This window comes from Haematobia irritans, chromosome 2, assembly GCF_050003625.1.
Source record: "Haematobia irritans isolate KBUSLIRL chromosome 2, ASM5000362v1, whole genome shotgun sequence".
Lineage (NCBI taxonomy): Eukaryota > Metazoa > Arthropoda > Insecta > Diptera > Muscidae > Haematobia > Haematobia irritans.
The window spans coordinates 232023752-232045420 of NC_134398.1; the positions used below are offsets into that span (position 1 = coordinate 232023752).

At 31.1% G+C, this 21669-nt stretch overlaps 1 protein-coding gene across 16 annotated transcripts in view; it reads right to left on the minus strand.

Moving 5' to 3' along the window:
- Msp300 (Muscle-specific protein 300 kDa) overlaps positions 1 to 21669 on the minus strand; it is a 235060-nt gene that overhangs the window by 64082 nt on the left and 149309 nt on the right. For 15 of the 16 annotated variants that reach the window (XM_075297876.1, XM_075297874.1, XM_075297868.1 and 12 more), the window contains 3 exons: positions 4774 to 5743; positions 3932 to 4144; positions 3566 to 3826 (listed from right to left, as the gene is read on the minus strand). In XM_075297876.1, the coding sequence (XP_075153991.1) occupies positions 3566 to 3826; positions 3932 to 4144; positions 4774 to 5743 (1444 nt within the window). Of the gene's footprint in view, positions 1 to 102; positions 661 to 3565; positions 3827 to 3931; positions 4145 to 4773; positions 5744 to 21669 lie in introns of those variants that run through there. The other variant, XM_075297871.1, reaches the window with a different exon arrangement.

Consider the following 21669-nt stretch of genomic DNA (forward strand, 5'->3'; position numbering starts at 1 on the left):
TTTTGTAGACCTAAGCTAAAAAGTCTAGAGTAATCCCTAACAACGCCGATAAACTATATCAGGGAGCCTAAAACTAGCGAGTCCGAAGATAAAATAAAACTATTGTTTTAATATTTCAAAATTCTTTGGCATATTTTTTATTTGATTTTTCTTTTATTTTGCCAAAATAAAAATTTCTTTGGTTTCGTTTTCTTCTTTGGTTTTGGTTTTAATAAATAATAAAAACTATAATAATAAATAGGCAAAAGGTCAGAAATCACAAGAATTTCCCCCCAAAATACTAACAAATTTTAAGAAAATCTCCAAAAGTCCCACCAGCCAATGGGAGATTTGTTTGCTGGGATCTACTTGTGAGAAGATTCTTAAAAAATGTTTTCTTTAATTTCAGAGAGCAAAAATTCTTTACAACTTCTAGACCTTTGCAATGGATTTGATTTTTTTTCTTTTGTTTTGGCGGTGGCTGCTTAATTAAAGACTTAAACCTATTTGGGGTAGACTAAAAGAGAGTAGGGACTAGGGTGAAGGGACAATACATATTATGTTTTGGATCTATAACTCTAATATTGTTTCATCAGGAGTGCCACGATTTATCATCAGTTTTATGCGCTCATTACGTGAGGTTATTTTCGAGTGTAGATTCTTGACACGTTCTCGACATGCCTGGAGACCCAGAGAAAGAGAGAGAGTGAGACACACCAAGACATATGGATTTTGGGCGGAAATTGGCCAAAATATTGTTTGTGTAATGACCGTAAATAGGGGGAGTGATGTGTGTGTGTGTGTGTTGGCAAAAGTGTAGTTTGGTTGTATACATATATAGATTTTTAATGTAGGTATGTATGTGTTTTGTGTGAAAGGGAAGTATAACAAGCAAAAAATATATATATTTTTGTGTATTAGAAACCCGACAAAGAAGAAGGCAATCATTTAGTGGCATTCGTTTTTCAATATGAGTAGATTTCGAAGGTAGATAATAGGAGGGAGCGAGAGAGGAGAGATATTTAGTTTTTAGCACATAAAGAGTAATTGGTGGTTAGAGACCATTATCAACATAAAGCATTAGAAAGAGTTTTAGTGATAATTTGAATGGGGTCGCAGCATAGGACATAGTACAAACGTTTATGTAAACACAGAGAGCGATAGGAATAGCGAGAGCATTGTTAGTTTAGCACAAAAATGTGAATATTAGTGAGAGTGAAAACGCGATAAACGGCGGGAGATAGCAATTATATTTATACCAATACCATTTTTTTGTTTAGCAGAGTAGAGCAACAACACCGGAGATGTTTTTTTTAGATGTATTTTGATGTTTTTTTTTTTTTTTGACAAAAATGTTGTTTGGTTTGATTTAAATGTTTGTTTTTTTTTATGAAATTGTCGATAAAAGAAAAAAAGAGAAAAATTTTTTTTGTCAAATAAAAACCAAAGTTGAAAGAAAACAAAACTTAAACAATAATAAACCATAAAACCCAAAAATTCAAGAGAAAACAAGAGGGCAAGAGACAGAGAAAAAAATTATTACCAAAAAAAAAAAAACTAAAATTCCAAGATCCCAAATGGAGCTAATGAAATTTATACAGAAATCAACTTTTTGTTTGTTTTTAATAAAATGAATATAAAATGAAACCAAACTACTAATCTACACAAAAATGATTGACTGTTTAAGACCATAACCAAATAAACTAAAAATCACAAAAGCTCTGAGGTGTATAGTGGGTGATATTAAGGTGAGGTGAAATAATGATAATCGAACCCATTTGTGTGACCATCTAAAACAATGTTTTCATATAAGTCATATTTTTTTTAATTATTCTAAATTGAACATTGTTTTAGATATTATCTATGACCACACAATTAGACATGAATGCTATAATGTAGAATGCCAATTTTTTATATGAAAATGTAATGATTTTGGGTGAATAGTTTGATGATGGTTTTTACAGTGAAATGTGAACGATATATCCAGTGTTTCTGTGTCAATTTGGGTGAGGAAAAGAGTGGTTTGTTGTGGTGAATTCGTTATTTTTTAACTCGAAAATTGACTCAAATTTAAATTTATATCGAAGCTGGGTCCTAAACGATATTTCATTTGTTTTTTTTTTTTTCATTATCAGGGGCCATTTTTAAGATTGAAAAAACATTTTTTTTAATTTTAAAAATTAAAAGAAGTAAACAATATAAAAAGTGACTTACCATGACATTGCAAAATTCTTGCAATATTTAAAACTTAAACTAATCTATATATTGATATAAAAATACTATAACTAAATATGAAAATAACCTATACTTTCTTAATTTTTTTATTTGCTATTAAAAGAAATATATTAGCAAACACAAAAAGTAATTTTTCATTTTTTTTCCTCTCTATGATGAGGATTTTCTTTTGTAGTTTAAACTTTTTCAAGGTAATGTGTGTGTTGGCCATAGTCATTCATACGGATGCCTCTTGTTTCTAATAGCGTATATATGTATATATGTGGATTCATTTATATTTAGAGTTTGGTGGAGGTTATGTAGTAGTACACTCATCGCCGAGACATCCTAAACTAAAAACCGAAAAGATTTTCTTTTGGAGAAAAATTAGAAAATTTCTAAAGAAAAACTATCGTTGTGCCATGATATATTTGGACTGACCGAAGGCACGTGCCTATAAAGCTCATTCAAAATTTATGAGATTTTATCAAACACTAAATAGTATTTCAAATAAAAGGTAAAATTCCCTAAATAGTAGACCTAGTTTAAATTTAAAAAGTCAATATTCAAATTTGTTTTTTAAATAGATAATGAGTGCTGTTTTGAGCAGGTGAATGATTGTTGTATGGCTTTTTTCACGAAATAGGTGAAGATGTCTTTTGAAAATTATTCACAAACAGTTTTTGTTTTTCATTGTAACTACGATATGATGATGACAATGACAATGATCCCTATACGGATTTATGTAGGTATGAGAGTGATAAAAAAACACAAAATATATTTTATATATCTATGATTGTTGAAAGTAAATGGAATGATGATAATGATGATGGAATGATGAGTGAAGGCTGCTTCGGCGTTAAAAAACCCAATTTTTAAAGAATTAATATAAAAACAAATAAAATATCATTTTGGAAAATTAAAAAAAAAAATCTCAATTTTCCTCAACGCAGCCACCGTGCATGATTAAATCTGTTTTTTTTTTTCATTGGTTTTTTGTTGGCATTAAATTTTTGTCAGAATTATAATTGCCATATTGTTTGCTGGGGTATTTTGTGATATTAGAATTTCTTTCTGCTATAGTTAGTTTAGATCATACTTTTTCATAGGGGTTATCAATTTCTCTCAAAAACGTTTTCGTGAAAAACAATCTGCAATGCATTATGGATGATATTTGTAGCGGTCAACATAGATGATCGTAAATGGTTACCCTAAGGATCAATAATTCTCTCCATAGATCGTTTTCCTAACTAAATCTCTTTTAAAAGATCTATAACCTATTTAGTTCAGTTTTCAATCCTAAAGTTTGCTAACTTTTTTCTGTCATACTTTCCTAAGAGAAAACAAAACAGAAACAATAAAAGGTACGTACCTGTTGTTCGGCCAATGCACGCTCACGATCATGTGGCAGATATGTGGGTGCCATGACCAGTCGCAATTGTTGTTCCTCCTGTATGATCTTTTGCCTTAGCGTTTGCATTTGCTGTTGATAAACATCGATTTGTTGCAGGGTTTCTTCCAGGCCATGGCTAGTGCTTTTCACCGTACTTGCCAAGCCATCCAGAACCTTTAACAAATCATCAACATGTTCACTCAGACGAGGATCTCCACCCATACCATTTCTGAAGTGGACCTAAAAAGATTGAAAAGAAAAGGAAAGCAAACCCCCCACAAGAGAAATTCCCATAGGTCATTATACAATTCTAAAGGGTCCTGTTTGCTCAGCTCCAAGACTCACCTCCAATTTTTCAATAGACAGTCTTAATTTGGTCTTCTGTACATTAATATCGGCCATTGTTTTCTCACAAAAGCCTAGCTGATCTCTCAATGGTTTCTTCTTGTGTTGAGGCGATTCCAGAGATTGTTTGGTCTTATCTATCCAGCTGCGTATATCCTTAACTTTACGTTCACATTGTTCCCATTCTTCACAAGCTTCTTGTAGCAATGCATTCTAAGCGGAGACAAATGAAGAGGAGCGATTGTTGATGAAAATCCACACATTGAGCTGATGCTTAAAAACTAAAACTAGGCCAAGTTCAAATGTATTTAATGAGACCAAACCAAAATTATAGGATGACATAATTTCCTTTTGAAATTCATTGGACTTAGCCTAGTTGGTTTTTAAGTAATTGAATTGTTTCGAAATTCATTCACGAAATCCATATTAGAAATGAAATTATGTACTTCTTCATTCTCTGATAATTTCATTTCATATTGGTATAGCAAGAATACCTAAAACGATGGGATTAATTCGAGGATATGGTCTTCTTAAGAGATTCCATCCAAAGTACCAAACCAAATAAGGTGGTCTTAGTGAGATGTGATCTCTAAGAAAACAATCTCGATTTCATCCATCCATCATTTAAAGCAATTCAAGCCAATCCAAAATTGACGAGGGACGAGATTTCTTATTGCAGAGAAAAGAAATTTGAATATTTTTGCAAAAACAAAACTTGGCCCAAACAAAATTCTAACTGTAATTCAAATTTCCCTCCCCTTTCATTAAGTCCTCTCCCCCTGTTTCCTGAATGATTTCGCCTTTCTTCGCATCTTTCAGCTTTTCTGTTTGTCTAATCATACCCTCTCCAATAATACAGCTTCCACAGCAACCTTCGCATCCTCGGCTTCTTGGAGTTTATCCTTGAGATCACCAACTGTTGTCACTTGACCTATGTGTTCCAATTCCTTATCCATTTCACTCAAATGCTTTACAATGGGTTTAATACTCTTCACAGCCGCCACATAATCATTGAGTTTAGTACGAGCTTCGGGTAATGTTTTCAATTCAATACTTTGGTCTAGGAATAGACGTTTCTCTGCCACCCAGGCCATTACAATCTGATACAGATTCATAAAGCGGGTCCAGGCATCCAAACTATCGCCAACTTGTTGTTTCTTTTCATCCAACCATGAGCGCACCTGGCCTAATTGTTGGGCCAACTGATCAATGGTGGTCTGTATCAACAATTTCTCATCACTGCTACGGCAATTGTCGATTATCAACTGGCCATTGGTCTTAACCATTGTGAAACGTTCATAAATGCCGGTAATTTCCTGGTTGATACGATGCAATAGTTCTTTCATTTGTGCAGGAGCCAGACTACGGTCTTGTACTTCGACTTCGGCTTGCATAAGCCATCTTTGAATCTCATCCACGCCGGACGTGTAGTCTGTGCGTACGGTTTTGGCACGTTTGAATTCTTTCTGTTTGGACTCCATATTGCCTTGGACACGTTCCGATAATAGTTCAAGGGCTGTGAATTCCTGGTCAATATCACTGGGTACGAGATTTTGTTTCTTCAGATACAGATCCTTGGTCGTACTCACAAGGCTCTGGCTTTCTTTGACCGTTTTCTTGACTTCACTATCCAAGTCTTGCAATTGTTTCTCAATCTTGGCAATATTCTCATCAAAGGCATGAACTCCTTGAATCTCTTCCAACAATGTATTGAACTTGTCTTGTAGTGTGGAGACTTTACGGAAGACGGCCTCGATTTCTTCTAGATCACGACCAACCTGACGATCCTTATCTTGCAAAGAGTCGTTCAATCTAAAAATCAAGGAAAAGAGGGAAATAAATGCAAATTGACGATTAGTAATCAACAGTTATAAAAAACAATAATATTTGCTAATATCCAAGGTTCGGTATCCAAGGGGGATTGTTTTGGGTGAGCAATGAAAAACCACGCGGTTGGTATAGAATTTTGCTTTTCGTTTGTGGTAGTGATACACTGAAGTGTATTTATTTTCTGCTCAATGACGTAGCCCAGACTAAATTCGCAATACACGTCAAGTAGCAATCCAAATGGATTCTCAACGGTTGGCGGGTTTTTCGTGACTTTATGAACGGCGGTATCGGTAGCGGGTTTCGATATTACTTTAACCGCACTCTAGGCAATGTGTTTTTCCCGTATTCGTTTGGTCTTTTTTCAATTGTTATTATTGTTATTTTCTCGATTTGTTTTTTTTTCTTGATTTTTTTAATTGTTCAAAAATTGTACATCGCTGCTAGCACGGTCTCTATAAATGGACTGTTTCTGTATTTTCTTGCCACGTTATTTGTTTGTAATAATTTTTTTTTTATTTATAAGTATATAAATATGTATCTAGACGGTATTGCTGTTGATGATGATTCTTTGTATTCCACACAGAATGTCTGCTGTCTTTGCTTTTGAAGGCTGTGAAGATTGCCGTGGAAAAAGTAAATGCGGCCGTTTAGCTACAAGTTTTCACTCAAAATGAAGTGAACAACGCAATATTTCGCATACAAGGGCCACCAAAACACAGCCAGCCTGCCAGTCGGCCAAATGAACGAGCCTCTGCCAAATAAGAAATGCTTTCGAACATTGTTCGATGTTCGAAAATTCGTCGATTCATTCATAAGAAAACTAACTGAACTAAACAACACCGACAATACACAAAAAAAATGATGGCATGGTTAGAAGAGAAGAGATCTTATAATACAATTATTCTCAGAAGTTTAAACTCTTATACGATTATCATACTCTCGATCGAATAAATCGAAAATACTCTCATATCTTTGAATAGGTAGAGGGGATTTTATCCATTAACTTAGTTCGAATTTCAAGGAAAGGTGAAGGTGGCATTTGTTTGTTTGTTTTTTTTTTTTTTTAATTTTTGCAATATTTAATTATACAAAAGTCTATTAAGAATTTCGATGTAAATTTGAAGAGTATTTTAAAGCCTACAAAACGTACTGGATTCAATCGATTAGGAGAATCCTTTTTACAATCCATTAACTTAGTTCGAATTTTAAAAAAGGTGAAGGTGGTATTTATTTTTGTATTTTTTTGTATTATTTAATTATACAAAATTCTATTAAGAATTTCTATGTAAATTTGATGAGTGCTTTAAGCCGAACAAACCTTACATTTTTTAAAAGTCGGCAAAAAGGGGACGAATCGTTGACAAAAAATGAAATCAATGTTTTTATTTTCATTTATAATTATTATAAATAAAAACCTGATAGAACTAATTAATTAATCCAATTTTTTACAACATTAGTATTGAAACAATAACAAATACATCTTTATTCCCAAACTAGGGGTCATTGCTAGTAATATCTAACCATCCATGTAATGAACAGAAATTTAATTAATATTCAAGGTCTTCACATGTCACTCAGTCCTTAGGGAAAGGCCGAAAATATGGCTATAGAGTCGTTTCTTGATAATAAATTTTAAATATGTATGTTGATCTTTTAGTTTTATTTTGATTTTATATTTTGCTTTCTCTCTTCTCTTTGCATGTCTTTCTTAAAAGAAATCTTATTGTTTTGATTTTTTTTTTTGTTTTTGGGGCTTTAAGAAAAAAATATTTAAAAATCTAAACACTAACAAATTCTCAACGTTCTCATTTTCTACAGCCGCCATGTCCAATTGCCATTATCAAGAGGCGGCATGAACCACAAACAACCAAAATTTTGTAGAGTTCTATAGTGTGGTATGTGTGTGTCGATATTATTTTTAGATAGGATTTCTGTTTTTTTTTTTATTTTTTTAATTTAGTTTTGCTATTTCTTGGTGCTTTTATTTTGATATGCGTTTGATGAGGATTCAACAAAAATTTATATATAAAAACAAAAAAAAAGTTTTTTAAATATATACCAAAAATAAAAATGCTCTGCATAACACAAAAGTTTCGTACAGTTTTGAAAAATATGCTTTTGGGGTAAAACCCAAAAAGCAAAAGTGACGTCATTTGGTTGTGATATGAATGCCATCACGCGTAACAAAGGCATTACGTTTCAATAAAGACATTTTAATTGTATCTTCCAATACAAAATTCTTGAATTTTTTTCTACACTTCAACTGGATGTAGAGGAAGTCTCTGGTTTTCTAGATGCGATTTGTATTTTTGTTGGCGATAATCATTTTTTTTTTCACTTTCTGTGCTATTCTGACAACTGATGTGAGCAGATGAATCAGCTGGTTGAACATTAATTGTGGGCCCCAATTATTTATGGGCCAAAAAAACGTCATGTTTTGATTAAAACAACAAAAGGGAAAACATACACAATATAAATCTAACATAAGAGCAAACAAAATGCAAGAGACACACCTTAATCTGGGTGGGGGTTTTTTGGCAATCATATTTAAAATCAATCGACCGGTAATTTAAAATCATTTTCATTTGGTAAGATTTTCGATATTAGAAAACAATAACATAAAAATAGATTTGGTATTTTTACGTTATTATTTATTTTTTTTACTTTAGTTGATTAATCAAAGTTTTGTGGATCTCTCAGATTTAACATAAATTGTCATTTATTTATTTATTTTTTTTTGATAAATCACAGAAAACCTGTCAAAAAAGGTAACATTTGTGAAATAAAAGGAAATATGACAATACAATGTTCATATGCACAGCCACAATTTTTTTTTTCATTTTTCAAAAAAACTAAAATTGTCAAATCTTGTGATAAGGTGACGTGTGTCTTCTTCTTGTTTGAGGCCAAAAGGATTAACAACAAAAAAGAATGAAATGTGGTAAGAATTATTTCAGTTGGAAAAGTGCCAGAAATCTATAGGCAACCTAAACCAAAATAATAGAATTTTGGTTTGTTTTGTAGTCTGGCAAACGAAGCAAAAAAAATCTACAACAATAAATAATAATATAAATTAAAATAAACGGCGTAAATTCTCACGCAATTATAAAAATCAATTTCCTTTAAACAAGAAAAAATTTCAACACACATTTTTTATGGGAAAAAAATATTTGGGAAATTTATGACAATCACAAAATACCCGGCTATATATTGAAGTTTCTAAACATTTTCCCTTTTATCTAAAAATATATAATTTGGTTTTTAAATTCCTTCAAATGATTGTCATAATTTCGATTTCATTGCCAATATATGCAACAGTTTGCCAAAATATGAAATACAAATCACATGTCAGGTTGAAATGATGAGTGAATAAATTGAACATTTTTTATAACCGAATATGGTGGAAATTTGAACTAAAGTAATTGTATCGTTTAAATACAATATTTTAATTTAAGTTTAAAATATTTAAATATAAATTTAACACTTAACATGGTTGTGGCAATTCAGAAAAAAGAAATTGGAATGAGGTTATTAACATCTGTTCAAATGAATTATAAATGAAAAGGAAAATAAATGGGAGAGATCTCTTAAACACACTGGTAAACATTTTATTCACTGGAAAAACTGGTTAATACTTGTTCATTGATGCAAAAAAATGTTATGCAGTTGCAAAATTTAGAACGAAAGCAAAACTGAACAAAACAAGAAAGCAAAACTGAACAAAACAAAAAACAAAAAAAATGGCTAAGAATATATGAACTAATTTTTATGGGAATTTTTGAACGTTTTTGTCAGGAAGATATTCTTATCATATTTATGATTAAATATTTTTAATCGCAATTAGAATTTTCCACGCATTTTTACATTGATTAAATTCTTAAACGTGATTTCTATTGAAAAGGAATATTAAAACAACTCTATTTCAATAAAATACTCATAAAATATAATTATTCATATAGTAATCTTCATATGACTAATAAATATTTGTCAAGCGAATATATTATAATATTTGGTGGAGTGTGTCATCGCTGTTCTGCAATATTGTTATGAAATATTGATTATTCGGAAATTGAATAAGACAAATTCTGAGATAAAGCTAATGCAAAAGCGTAAAATAATCGAAATAAAATCTTAAATCTTGCAATTACCAGTCTTTTGAATTTGGAAATATTAATTAGAAAGGTAACGACTACAAATCTAGTCACTTCAGAATGTATACATGCAATTTTATAGAAAACAACTTGGCTTGAATGTGTAGATTCCTACTGTTCCAATCTACTATCAGTCATTTTCATTGATAGATTGCTACTGCCACAACCTGCTGTTCTCTGTATTCCTACTGTACCAATATTGTTTCATGTCTAATCAAATGTAATAGTCCCCATCTACTATCTATTTTCCAATCGGCTAAGAATTATTAAATCAATTCCTACTGGTCCAACCCACAATTTTTATAATATATTTTATATTCTCATTGCTAGTAATTCCTTAATTTTATAGAAATTTCCGATTAAGAAATATTTTATTTCTGAATCATTTCATTTGTTTACTTTTTTGCTTTCGCTTATTTTACTACTTAAAGTTTACAACCGTAAACTGTAATCACAATTTTTAATTTGCCAAAAATCTTTTAAGTAGAAACCTCTTCCAAAATAGTAGTAACACTTCAAATGACTGGTAATTAAAATCTAAATAAATTATGCACCAGCAAAATTATTGCTAAAATCAACAAGGAAAGTTAACTTTAATATGTTTGCCCTTCTATGCTTTGCTGGCTAACACAAACTCTATGGTATTACGCGTTTATGGGATTCGTATTTATTGAGTGTGCATTTAACTTTAGGCGGATAAATTGTGGTGTTTTATTTCACTATTATTATTTTTGGGAGGGTACGTGTTTAACCATTGCTAGGTTACATAGAAGATTTGTTTGCTGCTATTTGAAATAGCAACTGTCTTGTATACAGGCAGCTAGTTAGTCGAGGAGCTATAAAAGTGGCAGAAACTCATGAAACCCAGTGAAATAGCTGCGCCAAACTTATTTTTTGTTCGTGTTGCTTACTAAAGTAAATGGCACTGAACACGCTCAACAGTGGTACGGAATCATAATTGTTTAACAAAAGCTCTATTGCACAAATTGTATTTTTGTTTTAATTTTGTAAAAAAAACATAATTTAAGATAAGGATTTGTTGGAAGTACATTTTTTTTGTAGAAATTATTTCTATAGCTAACTAATCAACTAGACTTTTCCCTAGCCCAATTTTAGAACTAAAGAAATTACTAATGGAATTATTATTATTTTTTCGTCATTTATCTTCAACTCTGAGCCACTGTGCATTGCCAAAAGAAATGTCGAAAACAAAATGTCTCGAAATTTAGGTCAATTGTGGTATTTGACTTACGAGACAACAACTGATTGCATTAGAAGGCAAATAAAAATTCAAAATAAATTATGGGAGATTTTCTATTTCACCAAACGGTGAAGGAAAGGTCAAGAAATTAACGAATAACTTTTAGTAATTAGTTATCGCAAAAAATCGTAGAAATTTCTTAAAATCTCTGAATACTAAGAGGTGTAAATGACCTTTTAAGTAAATGGGATTTTTTCCTTTTTGGTTATTATTGTTGTTATAGACTTTAGTCGGTGCTAACTTGTTTCTGTTAGGTTTTGTTGGTTTTGCTTTAATGACTTTTTGCGGCTTTAGTCTCGTTTGTCTGTCTGGCCAGCTTAATGGTGACGAGTTCGGAGAAAAATATAAAATTTAAATGAAGTCTGGGTTGACAATATTCAAAAGAATACACGCAAGAAATACAGAACACTAAGCGAAAGATGATTTAATCTTAGTTTTTTGTTGGGGGGAATTGTAGTTTTTTTCTCTCCATTTTGGAAGAAGAACCCACCTTGTTTTGTAGACGTCTTTCTTTAGAGGTTTCCAAATATAAATCCCTTGGGAATATAATTGAGCGTAGGTTAGTCGTTTAAATATTTCAAAACGAAGGCCTTCAGATGTCTCTCCCCCTAAATTGCACTACTACTCAAACTTCTTCGAAAAGAAAAAAAGTTTGGAGTGTGCTTTCTGGCAAATAGCTACCGAAAGATCCTCAAATGAGACTTTTGTATGTGATGGTAATCCTTTGTTCTTTTATCAATTAAAAGCAATCATACGCCTTGGTAATCCACAAAGCAGGCGGTTATGATTGCCCAGCAGCTGCAGCACCAGCAAGGATTCTAAATCCTTTTTTAAGCTCTCTTCTAATAGGTTTTCTCTTTCTCTAAGTGATAGAAGAAATTTTTAGAACATTAAAAAGCAAAAAAGGTCAAAGATTTATACTTTTTGTTGCTATTTGGTAACAAATGCATCCAAATCATGCAAGGAAATCCTTGCTTGATTCTTCTACGCCGCGTTTAATTCTTCTTTTTCGTTTTCTTATCACTTTTATGCGAAAACAGAAACTTTAATTAGAGTATTTTCTTTTATCGTTTTTTTTCTCTTTATGCGTTGAATAAATTCCTTTTTTTAATTATTCCTCTGTACAAAAAAATTATTCAATCTCTTTCGTTTGTGTGTTTGTGAATTTTTCTTCTTTTCAGATTTTTTTCTTTTAATTTCCAGCCATCCAGTAAAAACACGTCTGCTTATCTCTAAGACTATATTAACACTGAATGCGAGCGCTAACCAAAAGTACGGAAATAACGATCGCAACCGCATACATTTTTCGCTTTGCGTTTTTTTATTTGCTTTTTTTTTGGCAAAAATAACTTAAATGTGTTAAACATGTACAAAACTCATCTAAAACCAGCCAATAGCAACAACATTGTTAAGATGGGAGAATTTCACCACACGAAGCTCTGGTATGTGTCTTGAAGAGAAATCACTATTTCCCATTTTTGCTACGGGTGCTCTCTCCCCCACCCCACATGGGCCGAGTAGAGTGGTGTGAGTGTTTGTGTAGAAATTCTTGTTTTGCTTTTACTCAAGCAATGTTTTGTCATATGCTAGTGCAAGTGTGTGATTCAATGGCAACAATTGTGTGTTTTTAAGGTCTCTGCGTTGACTCTTGTAAATATTTCTGTATGGGCTCTATCATGTACTGCTCTTGTTACCAGCTATAAAAATCGATATGTGGTTTGTCATTCCAATACATTTTATTTTATCAGTTTTCTTTATATTTTTCCAAGATAAGTTCAGGAAAGACCACACTTTCGCCGATAAGCAGTTTTGTTGTATAAAAAAATGCCGGTAATTTCAGCGTGACTGGTTTTATCGCTCTGAGAATATTTTGTTATAGCTTTGTGGTGAATTTTTAACCCGACTCTCTCTCTCTCTCTCTCTCTCTGAGATTTGGTTTATACGTCACCGTCAGTGATGTCAATATCATATACAGTTTTTTTTATTATTTTACATGAAGGGTGATCGTTGACTTTGCGATGAAAAATCAATTGTCAAAAACTGTTGTTTATGTTTGGTAACAAAAAAACATTTTAGCAACAAAATTTGCATCTAGAAAATCTCTTTGTTTTTCCAGAAAAACAATTGAATATTTAGAGCCCAAATTGAGTTATCCATCCCAGCCAGATCTATACTAAAGACTGTGGAAAATTTCTTTCACCCGAACGGAAACATGTACAGTCAGGCGTGTTATAGATATGCATCTGGCGTTTTCTTTTCAATGACTCAATTGATGAAGTTCGTTAATCTTCCTTGTCCATAAAACTCGAAAAATAATTAATTATGAAAATTAAATACTTTTTATTTCGGTAAAGTATTTAGTGAACCCTTAGTTACAATCCAAAAATAAGAAGAATAACTAATGTAATTTTATACAAACTCCTCAAAAAATATTCTAAAAAGTAGAGACGTGCACATGAGTAATATTGTACTCACGCTCACATACACTCAGTCCTATTTTACTTTTGAAATTAAATTGTTGAGTGCGTATATGCAAATAATAATTAAAAACGTGCGTCGGCGATAATAACGTGGCAGTTGTTATTAAATATATGGTAAATATATTTAGCGAATTCAATCGTGAGCTTGTTTAAGTTTGTGAGAGCAACAAGTGTTCTCACGAACAGATTATTTTTGTGAATCATGCTCTCACACGACATTTGATTGGTTGCTCACGCGCGTCTCTACTAGAAAGCAAGCATTCTCCTTATGCGTATGTGGTATATAAAATATTGTCAATCATACGCCAACTTGCAATTTGGAGTATCATTTCATTTAGTGTAAAAATGTACCAAAGGAACGCAATTAGGGATACAAAAGTCGAAAATCGACATTTCGGCTAACCGACTTTTTGTAAATCGAAATTTGATGTGAATCAAAAAATCTAAAAGTCGGCCTAGAAAGAGGAATGTGATGCAAGTCTTTTGATGCTGATAACTCATAAAAATTTCGATTGGATATACCTTTTCCAAAATTTTAAAAAGGCAAATCACAATGAACAACAAGAGTTTGAAATGTTTGTCATTTTCTTTTTAGTGAAAATTGTTTACTTTTTATCCTTGTTATAAATTTCGTTTAGATGATAAAATTTTTTTTCATTTCCCTTTGAAACGTGACAGAATCCTATCCTTTTTATAAACGTAACCTTTATCCGGGATAAGTCTAAAATCGGCATACTGTATGTGTTAATTTGAAGAATATGTTGGTTTCCATTATTTCTATTTACTCATACATAGCCATTTTTATTTGAAATGAAAATATTTTTTGTGCAACGCAATAATTATATTTATTTTATAAAATATACGCAAAAGAATTTATTAAAACAAAGTAATAGTAAAATGATATCATAATTAGAAAATATGTTTATCTTAATCTTAATATCTATTTGATTAATTGTATTTTCAAGAAAACGTAATCACAGAAAAACGTTAAATCCCAAGAGAAAATCTCTAAATTGGCAAACATTTCACAGAGACAAAACAGACACACTGACACTAACTCTATTACGGACTACATTCTTATTACTCTATTAAAAATACACTCTCACTCTCTTGCCTATTGGGGCTCTATGACAAGTGAAACCAGAAGTAATAAAAACACATACACTTCCACACTAGCTTAGTCTCTCAAAACAACTCTTTGGTTTATTTTGTATTTTTTCTGTTTTTGCTACCATTTCAGAAAATATGATGTTTAAAAATAATTTATAATTATGCGATTACCTCATTGCCTTTAAAAGAAAAAATACCAAAAACATTGGAAATTGTTTTGTTTGCGTTTTCTTGCTTCTTTTGAATACAAATGGAAGAAGAGGAGTATACAAAAATCTAGAGAAGCGGTGGTAACCAAGGGGGACTTCAATAACGAACCAAATACAAATAAAACATGTGTTCGGATGGGGGGTACCTCAACAACGACCACCGACCTTAGTACTTCAACAACAGTTCAATGCTAGTCATAACAAATACGAGAATATACGAATATGAATACTAAGGCATGTGCATGCCTATGAATATTTTCTGTGTGACTATTGAATGAATGTTTGTGTAGATGTATAAGCTTTTATTTGATTCGTATTCTAATGCAGATAAAAGTTGAAATTGATGAATTATTATTGTTGCCTGCTAAGCGCATTATTCTTGTGCATATAGTAAAATAACCACACACACACTCATACACATGAACACTCTCTCTTGTATAAAGCAATACCGACAGACAGCACATGCACATTGGTCATTGTTATTGTGATGATATTTTACCGGCAAATGTGAATGAATTTCTTCGAAATGATTTCACACTTTTCGCCGATACTTGGTTGTGGTGCCGACAATGTTAACGATGCTGACGATGATAATGGTTTACGATTTGGGAATAGTGATGGTATACAGTAGATTGTGTTGCTGTTACGGCGCTTGTAGCGTAATTTGTTGTACACTTCGCTTTAGTGAGTGTCGATTGTATTTCTTTTTTTTTTTTTCGAACAAGGCATTTGCAATGCCCCCGATATATTTTTAATTAATGGGGTCAAGAGAAAAAAATTTAAATTGGGGTTCTTTCACATCAGACAATTCGTGCAAATAGTGCTTTATAACAAGATATTTGACAGGATGAAAACCCATTATCTAAACAGGAAAAGAACCCCGATGCATGATTTTAAAATAACTCAGCATGCATCGCAATTGGTTCGTTAAATATATTAGGCTTGCTGATAAAACGCACGTAGCTCATTAGAGAATAGTAAAAAGAGCAAGTTAAGAGAGGAAATTGTATCAATATTGTGCGAACTCATTTTCAGAGAAACTTTAATGAGCTATTTATAAACTTTTAATTTTGTCCATAAATTAAAAATAAAATATTAAAATCTTTACATATCGGATCATCGGTTTATCATAAGACTCATGCCAAAATGACTTCATGCCACATTAATGTAGATGACAAGCACACTAAAATATAAAATTTTGTCATGTCAAAAAAAAAAGAAAACTTGTCGTAGGACCATTTGCATACATCAATAAAGATTAACGTACAACAATGCGTATTATTTATACCTATAGGAGCATTAATCATACGCATTGAAGGACAAATTACTATGAAGAGATCACTAATTATTTTCTTTCGTAATAAACAAAAATATTATCAACAAATCAATTTATTATAACGTTTCTTATTTATCAAAACATATTAAATGAAAAAACCTAAAAAAAATTACAAAAATCCAGTAAACACTTCTGCATTATATTTTTCTAAGAACCTTTGCCATTACAAAATTTCCCATACAAATTAATGCTTTGCCACAACAACAAATCACATCACGAAAACTATATTGAAGGTGTAGATAATATTCACACTTTTTTGTCTCGACGTTTGACTTTCACTTTTTCGTTGATGCAGCCAAAGAATTTCAGGGGAAGCAATTTGAATTTACACCTCATTAAAATTACACTATGTTGCAAAGGTTATCACAAAACCTAATCATAATAGTTGTATACCATAATTTAATCTGAAATAATGCGGATTGACAATGAAACACTCCTACCTTGTAAACGAAAATATGCACTCAAAAAAAAGTTAAATCTATATTTCACTAAAGCTGATTTAATTCAATTTAAGTTCATGGAATTTTTATGTTTTAAGAAAGTCTCCATGACGCTAATAATTGTTTGCGTACGTTAGTTAAAATAACTAAAATAGAGGAAAAAATTATACACAAATGAAGCATAAAGATTAACTAAATTCGGGTCTCCTACAAAATAGTTCAGAATTTCTTCAAATTTGTAAATTTTACCAGTAATGGACTCATTATGAACTTCGTATGGTGCTAAAGACATTTTTGCAATTTTTAACTCCAATTTTTTCCTTCAAACTTTGAAATTTTCTTTAACAAGTGGAAAAAATGAATTATGTCTAATAAATTTTCTTGAATTTATCGAAAATTATTTACTTAGTTTTATGAAATCGGTGTGACATCTGCGTTTCTAATATATTTTAGTTAAAATTTTCTAAAATTAATATATTTTTTCTAAAACTAACTAAAATTTTCTTTCCTGGTGGGTTCACTGTTTTTGCAGTGTAATATAATTATGAAAGGATAAATTGAGGTAGAGTGAGGTAGAGTGAGTATTAACCCTTAAATGTATTAACCCCTAAATATTTTATTTAATTTGGTATGCAGATATTCTTTTTTTACCATTTTGCATATTTATTATATATTTTTCGGAGGAATCGAGGATCTTGTGCATTTAAAGGTTAATATACGAGTATCGGAAACTTTGTTATTTTGTACTATTCTCTCGTGTTTCTATGAAAATGTCAACACGTTTATAGCCAAAAAAAGGGATTTTTTTTAAATTTTTGTTTCTGCCTCAAATACGAGTAAGTATCATTCTATTGCAAAATTATATATTTTCGAGGTTTTGTAAAATCTTCAGAAAATGTTCCAAATATATGTAAAAATACATTATTTCTTTTTTTGTTTCACCCCAAAGTTGTTTGGTTTAAACAAACAAGTTGATTTCTTATAAACAATTCAAGTATGAAAACACATTGAAGTCATTTCAAAGGCGTGTATGTACGTATATTGTTTTTGAATTCTCTAAAAGACTTCAAAGCCTTTAGATTTTGAAACATATGTTTGAAACGAAGAGTTTTATAGGTGACATTTTTAAGCTATATTCTGATGGGAGAGAAATTCAGTCTGAGGAATAGTTTCCACAAAGAACAAAAACATTTCGAAAACGGGTATCGCAAAATTTGGGCTTTTGTTACACATTTTTGGGTTTCTTCAAAAAGTTCAGACTTTTATTAAAAATTTTACTTTTAGGCCGGTAATATGTTCAATTTTCGCGGTTACTTTATTAAAATAGCATTTTAATAAAGTACACTGAAAAAAACAGTGAACTCACTAGGAAGTAAATATTTTTCGATAAATTCAAGAAAATTTATTAGACATAACTAAGTTTTTTCACTTATTAAAGAAAATTTTGTAGATTGAAGGAAAATCTTGGAGTTCAAAATTGAAAGAATTTCTTTAGTGACATACGAAGTTCATGGTGGACGCATTTTTGGTAAAATTTACAAATTTAAAGAAATTCTGAACTATTTTGTGGAAGACACGAATTAAGTTAATCTTTATGCTTCATTTAAGTATATTTTTTTCCTCGGTTTTAGTAAATTTAACTAACGTACACAAAAAATTATTAGAGTAAAGGAAACTTTCTCCAAACATAATAATTCCATGAACTAAAATAAAGTTAAGTTGGCTTTAGTGAAATAGAGAGTTCACTTTTTTTGAGTGTAAAGCAAACAATTTAACTCCATTGATACGAACCTTCCTTGTCGTTGAGATTTCATCAATATTTAACAGGACTATGTTTGTTTTCATGTATAATTTTGATTATTTCAGAGTAAAGTAATCGCGAAAATAAAGTGATTTTCAACTCGAATACCGCCTTTTTGCATTGAAAAAAAAAAAACTTTTTATTCCACAACCACAGTAGATTTCGTGTCTTAAATATTACACATTTGGGGTGTGTTGATGATAATAAGAGCTATATGGTCCAGTGGATAGTTTGGTCCGCGGTTCGTTTATCACAAAAAGTCTTCACTTTTCTTCCAAACGATTTTCGTCAGAGTGCAAAGCAAATGGTAAACAATGATTGTACACAGAATAAAATATTTTTTGTCTTCAATCACGCAATTAATTGATCCAATTAATATTTAATTCAAATGTCGTCAATTACAGAAACGATAGTATCAATCATCACAGTCACTTAAAAAATTAATTGTTCCAATTAAAAAATAAATTGATACAATTAATTGTTGTGATTGATTTTTGTTCCAGTTAAAATATTTTTTGAACCAATGAAATTTTTAATTGAATATTTTTAAAAATTCAATTAAAATTTTAATTGGAAAAATGTTGATGATATTTTTTTTTCTGTGTATGTCTAAAATTTCGTTTGGGAGGAAAGTATATAGAATAAAGAATCACTTCTTTTAAAATTAGAGAAACAGTGTCCACTGAAGTTTAGACCTAGTAGTTAGTATTTTGAATAATCACATTATTCATAAGGTATAAGTGATTGCAACAGAAATGTTGAACTTGTGACTAAAAATGTTTCCCCTTCTAGTACAATGTCCTTTGAATATTTTCACCACGATCATTTTTTGCTTACTTCTACATAATTAACACAAGTGTTATTAAAAATGTTTCCGAATCATGGCTTTTTGTTATAGTATCATTATTACTCATACTTTCTGTACAAGTTTATGAGACCTTGATGTGAATGCAAAGCACTATGAATGCAAATTTAAAAAGGGGTGGAGGTGGCAAGGCTCTTTAAAGAATAATGCGTGAGTAATTCTTAATTGAAGAAAAAATAAATCCCAACACATTGATGGCATCACCGAGTAATGGTGATCTTAATGGCTTTGGCTAGCATACGCCAAAAAGACTTTTTAACGTAAGGAATGATGTAGTCATCAGAACTCTTTTCATATCTAAATGGATCAACCATATGGTCTTTTTGAAAACGTTTACCATTATAGGATTAATGGCAAATTTGAATTACGGGAGGAAACCCCATTGTGACCACAAAAAATGCAATTGGAATGGAAATATGGAATACAGTAATTATATAGCTCCTACAGAAAGATATTCATGTTTCTCTTCTAAAAAAAAGTTTGTATTGCGTTCTTTAGCTCAAAGTCCCTATTAAAAATTTTCATATGGAAAATAAAATAAATATGGTATATCTATGACGACGACCGGCTCATTTGTGACTTTCATTTAAGAAAATATTTTTGTTTCCTTTGCTTATATGATTTTCTGGATATTGAATTTCATGCCATTTCCTGGAACATTTTTCATTGGTGACGATTTTAAGGTTTCCTATCAACGACGCTAAATTTCAGATACCAATGTCGCTTTTGTGGTGAAACAGGAGACATGTTTATTGATTTAAAAATAATAATAATAAATATTTTCAATTTTTTATTTGTTTTATTGTGTATTCCGTTTTATTTGTGTTTTGTATGCAACAGGCCTTTTTGATAGAAAAAAAACTCTAACAAAATCTCTAATGGCTATGATGTCATCCCCTAGGCACCGGGACCCAGTGTTGACTATTTTTATAAATTACTACACTTGTCATTCGAAAAATAAAATTGAAGTCGAAAAAACATTTGCTGACTTGTTTTTGCGTTGTGGTTATTGGTGCAATAGTAATTCCATTTCACTTCAATGGATCTATCATTAACGGTTCGTCAATTGTGGATAATAATTACCACAGTGGCGACTGGGAAGATAATAAATCGCAAATAAGAACCATAATAGAAAAACATCGACGTATCCACAATTTTCGAAATTACCATTTTAGGTGATTTCATTTGTTTGCCGATTATTTGGGCTATTTGCTAAAATAATTCACAAAAAGTCAATGATTGTTTATTCAATACTTTTGTCCGGCAAAACCATTTGCATTTCAACAAGTTTTTGTTTTGTGGTTCGTTTTCAATTGAGTTTTGTGGTGGACATTAAAATCAAATAAAATATTTAATTCTACAGATTTTGTGGGTATATTTTTTCTTCACGTTGGACAGAAATAGAGATAGTTTTTGACATTGTATTTCTATAGAGTTTTGAAGTGCCGAATGGAAACCAGTTTCATACAGACATTGCATTGAATCATCTATTCCGCATTTGTTTCCATTGATTCTCGTCCATTGTGATGCGAATTTGAGAGGGGTTTCAATTGTTTGCGCTTTATTTTGATTTATTTGCCAAAATTTATGATCTTTTAAAAGTGAATATGATTAAACAAATATTTTTCTCCATTTGGCTGACATCATGACCTCCGTAATGTTTATAAATATTTTGAAATGCAATGAGGAGGTTAGTAGAGAGTTAAGAAAAAGTATTTACTTTATCAAATATGGATAGATTCAAGTCGCGTGAGGGTAATTCTATTATTCAACATCTCTTATTTTATGATAACACTATGGAACATCGAAAGTCAATCAGTTATTTTAATGTTTTTCTTATCTTGTCTCCTATTGTATGTTAATATATCCCTAAATTTGTAATAATTCAAGTTGGCTTGGAAACTGCTTATGTCGTCTCGGTAAATTTAATTGTATTATAATATTCTTCTTTTTTCGCTTGTGTGTACTGTACAAAGCATTACTCTCCTAAATATTAGTAAACTAAAACTTCTTTATTCGAATAAAGCGAATAAAAAACACAAAGTTCTGCTTAATGATCTTGGCTTTTCAGGTATAAACTTTTGTTTACAATTACAATGAAGGCAATGAATGTAGGAAACAGATCTTGCTTGTAACGCTTGTAACAATAATGACTTGTACTCTCGTAATCTGCGATCATATTCGTATGGGATAGGTAGACATTCTGAAATATGAGGAATCCATCTTGGCCTCATTATTCCACACGAAATGAACAG